Source organism: Rutidosis leptorrhynchoides, unplaced genomic scaffold, assembly GCF_046630445.1.
Source record: "Rutidosis leptorrhynchoides isolate AG116_Rl617_1_P2 unplaced genomic scaffold, CSIRO_AGI_Rlap_v1 contig98, whole genome shotgun sequence".
In the NCBI taxonomy this organism is placed as follows: Eukaryota; Viridiplantae; Streptophyta; class Magnoliopsida; order Asterales; family Asteraceae; genus Rutidosis; species Rutidosis leptorrhynchoides.
The window spans coordinates 93,002-96,982 of record NW_027266891.1 but is presented as its reverse complement, the minus strand read 5'-3'; the positions used below and the strand labels follow the sequence as shown (position 1 = coordinate 96,982).

The following is a 3,981-nucleotide window of genomic DNA, read 5'->3' as shown; positions in this document are numbered from 1 at the left end:
TGCTATGTGTGATCGGCAAGCATCCCCTGCCTATACTACCCATTGGTTAAAGAGTGCAAACGAGATGAGGTTGAGGCGTTGAGCCATATTAAAGCGTAAAAGAGTTTCGAGTCATACATCGTCGTCTCTCTTTGTAGCCATAACTACGCTATTGATAGACGATCTATTTCAATCATCGATCTAGCCAACTAACGTTCCAGCATTAGTCGCTTTGTGAGAGAGGCTTTGTGATTATTGAGAGGTGTTTCAATTGATTCTAAAAATCGTCAATTTACATAGAACAATAGTAGCAGGGAGGTAACTATTGTTTTCCGAAACATAATAGGATAAAACTTTAGATAAATCACATCCAAAGGGTCTGTTTGCAATTAACCCAAAATATAACGAGCAAACCGCCATAAACTGTCGGAGGTCCTCTTTGTCACTCTCCTCCACGTATATATTTCTCTCTTAGCAAATCACTGAAAGCCTCTTTCTCTCTCTAGATCGATCGATCGATCTAACTTTCCTTTCTCTAGAACACGAAATCAATCAATTCAATTTTCAATCAAATCATGTCTCTCTCAATTTCCCAGATGAAGAGAGACCCAAAGAAATCAATGACCAGTTCTTCCTCTACAACATCATCGCGTAAGCTGGTGAGACTAATCCTCGTTCCTACTGTCAGCGCGCACGAAAGAAAGCAAATTTTCGTTTTTTTGATTTGATAAATTTTGGGTTTTTGTTTGTTTGTAGGCTTTGAGTAAGATTGCTTGTAATCGGCTTCAAAAGGAGCTTGTTGAGTGGCAGGTCAACCCTCCATCTGGATTCAAACGAAAGGATTCCGATGATATCCAGAGGTCAATTAATTACTCAATTTCGTTTGTTAATTTCTTGTATTTTGAAGGAATCTCTAATCGACTGTTGGAAATTTAGTGTAATTTTGTTCCCTGAGGTCGATTTCTGTTTGAGATTTGTTAATTTTTCTGATTTCTTAGGCTAAATTTACGATATTGTTTGTTCTGAGTGTTGAATTTTGATCAACAGGTGGGTAATTGAAGTGATCGGAGCTCCGGGAACTATCTATGCCAATGAAATCTACAAACTCCAGGTCGATTTTCCCGAGAATTACCCTATGGAAGCCCCTCAGGTTTGCATATAGTATTTACTATTGATAGGTCATCTTTCTTAATGTTTGATGATTTCCTCCTTACATTGTGGCCTTTGTACAGGTCATCTTTCTTAATCCAGCTCCGTTGCATCCTCATATATACAGTAATGGCCACATCTGCTTAGGTAATTTTCCGCCTTTCCATATAATTTATTGTTTTTCTTCATATGCACTAGTAATTCGTTTCACACTTCGTCGTCCTTATTTGTGATAAGGCTCATTTATGTACGAAACACTATAAAGTAAAAAAAAAAAAAAACCACTCTTTTCTGCCTCACACCTCTTTCTGTTTCTGTTCAAATGATTTGCCGAACATATTTCATTGCTCGATATATTTAAGAAAAATGAGAGAAACCATATGTTTTGGCCTTTATTTAAGAAGCTTTGTGAAGCAAGTTTACATTTTTTTGCTCTGTGTGGTAAACCGTTATGCTCTCTCTGTTAATGTAACCGCTTTAGCATTGGGAATCTTTATTTGAGGCATGGATGAGCAACTTTCTACATTGAAAGCTGAAATGGATTGTATTTGCATCTATAAATTGAAATTAACTTTGTCCAAACCATTTCTATTTGTGGCTGTTCTTGGAATGAACTCACTCATATTCTTTTTCTTCTGCATTATTCATCAAATTGTCTCTCTTTGACGGGTAAAACTTTATGGTTTCGTCGTGCTTCGCAGATATTCTGTGATCCTGGCTCATTTATGTATGAAGCACTTTGAAGTCAAAAAATACTCTTTTCTGCCTCACGCATCTTTCTGTTTCTGTTCAATTGATTTGCCGAACAAGTTGGATTGCTTGAAATATTTAGGAAAATTGAGAAAAACCATATGTTTAGCCTATATTTTTATTTTTTTGAAGTTATGTTTAGCCTTTATTTAATAAGCTTTGTGAAGCAAGTTTACATTTTTTCTGCTTTGTGGTAAATGCACTCTCTGTTATAGTAACTGCTTTTGCATTGTGAGCAGCTTTCAACATTGAAAGCTGAAATGGATTGTATTTGCCGCTATATACTGAAAGTAACTTTGTCCAGACCATTTGTATTCGTGGCTGTTCGAGGAATGAATGAACTCATATTCTTTTTCTTCTGCATTATTTATGAAATTATCTCTCTTTGCCGGGTAAGATTAAAACTTTTATGCTTTCGTCGTGCTCTGCAGATATTTTGTATGATTCATGGTCCCCTGCCATGACTGTTAGCTCTATTTGTATTAGCATTCTCTCAATGCTTTCAAGCTCGACAGTAAAGGTTAGTTTCTTATCACAACAAAATTATATAAGCAATCTTAAAGCTCCTTCAATTTAGATTACTTTTCATGTTCATGGAAAAGATGTATGGATTATTTTTCATGTTTTGGCCTTTTTTGCATGCAGCAACGTCCCGAAGACAACGATCGATATGTAAGGAACTGCAAAAATGGCAGATCTCCAAAGGAGACCAGATGGTGGTTCCATGACGACAAAGTATGATTTTTGCGAATCACCATCTTCTTGCAACCATTGCCTTGAATAACTAGAATAGGCGATTTCATTTTGCGTAAGGAGCAAGTATCAGCAAAAATAAATAGCATGCGGGAAAAAAATTGCTATTTATTTATTTATTGTCTGAAATCTGAATGCTGAATAAGAATTACTGTAAATGGGCAATGCTGGGTTATTTGTATAGGAAGAGTAAAAACCATTTTGTGTTAAATCAAAACTTTGTATCCTCTTGTTATTATATTATTATGCAACCATTAGATATATGATGCTATGTATGTAATTCTTCTGATAAATTCATTAGTGTTTTTAATTTTATGTTTACAATTTTCAAATAGAATTTCTGTGCTAGCACTAAGAATGTGTGACTGACTAGATTGTTTGGGAAAAAACTTGGGCGTGATTATGTAGGTACTTTACATGTCTTTCTATGCGTAAAGCGATTTTCAAATGGAATTTCTTTGCTAGCATTAAGAATGTATGTCTGGCTTGATTGTTTCGAACGTCTGGCTAGATTGTTCGAACAATAAACTTAGACGTCATTCTGTAGTTACCTTACATTACATGTGTTTCCCTGCATAAAATAATGGTAAATTTGATCAAATTGGTCAAATGTACTATCAATTCATGCAAAGAATCGTATGTAAGGTAGCTACGGAAATGCATGAAAGTCAAGTCCGATATAGTTTGAGACTTTCACCTTCGGGTGACCATACAACCAAGCAGACCGACTCGACGGAACAAACTGAATTTGATTGATTCGATCGGCTTAGTTTGTTTCATGGGTCAGATTGATTAGAAAAAGGTTTAAATTGATGGATTGAACAAAAATTGGATGAAAAATCTATCAAAACTGAGTGAAAGCAACTGAATTGCAACACGAAACCTGATTTTTGGGCTCATGTTTCTAAAGATTCAATGAACTCGTGAGGCAGAAAAATATCAAAGTGCTTTGCGGTTTGACAAAATTTTGCCTAATAAATTTCATGAGTTTATGAAATCATGAGTTCCTTTTATCACCTCGAATTTCAGCTCATGGATTGAAATAAAACTTGGTCCATAATTTTTCAACAGGTTCTAGATTAAATTTTTTTGGCACATAAAAGGCTTCTAGATTTATATCTTCCTATTGGATGTTGTCAGTTGACAACAACCCCTGTTATCGACATTTTGCCAAGGAACTTTAACTATAATGTTGATATTTTTAAAAAAGAATTTATGATTTTAATAATTTATTGTTTAAAATTCAAATAATTAAATACATGCATATCTTAATCGCTTTATTTTAATCTAAAAGTAAGAATTGTGCTTATATATTTCGAATTTAAAACCAACTCTTTGGCTAATAATTTC

At 34.6% G+C, this 3,981-nt stretch overlaps 1 protein-coding gene across 1 annotated transcript; it reads left to right on the top strand.

Annotated features, from left to right (window-relative positions):
- The first annotated feature begins 599 nt into the window (after positions 1 to 599).
- Positions 600 to 2,619, top strand: LOC139885518 (probable ubiquitin-conjugating enzyme E2 16). Its single transcript, XM_071869272.1, has 6 exons — positions 600 to 638; positions 736 to 839; positions 1,027 to 1,129; positions 1,212 to 1,275; positions 2,310 to 2,398; positions 2,524 to 2,619. The coding sequence occupies exons 1-6, from the start codon at positions 600 to 602 to the stop codon at positions 2,617 to 2,619; spliced, it is 495 nt and encodes a 164-aa protein (XP_071725373.1).
- The last annotated feature ends 1,362 nt before the right edge of the window (positions 2,620 to 3,981 follow it).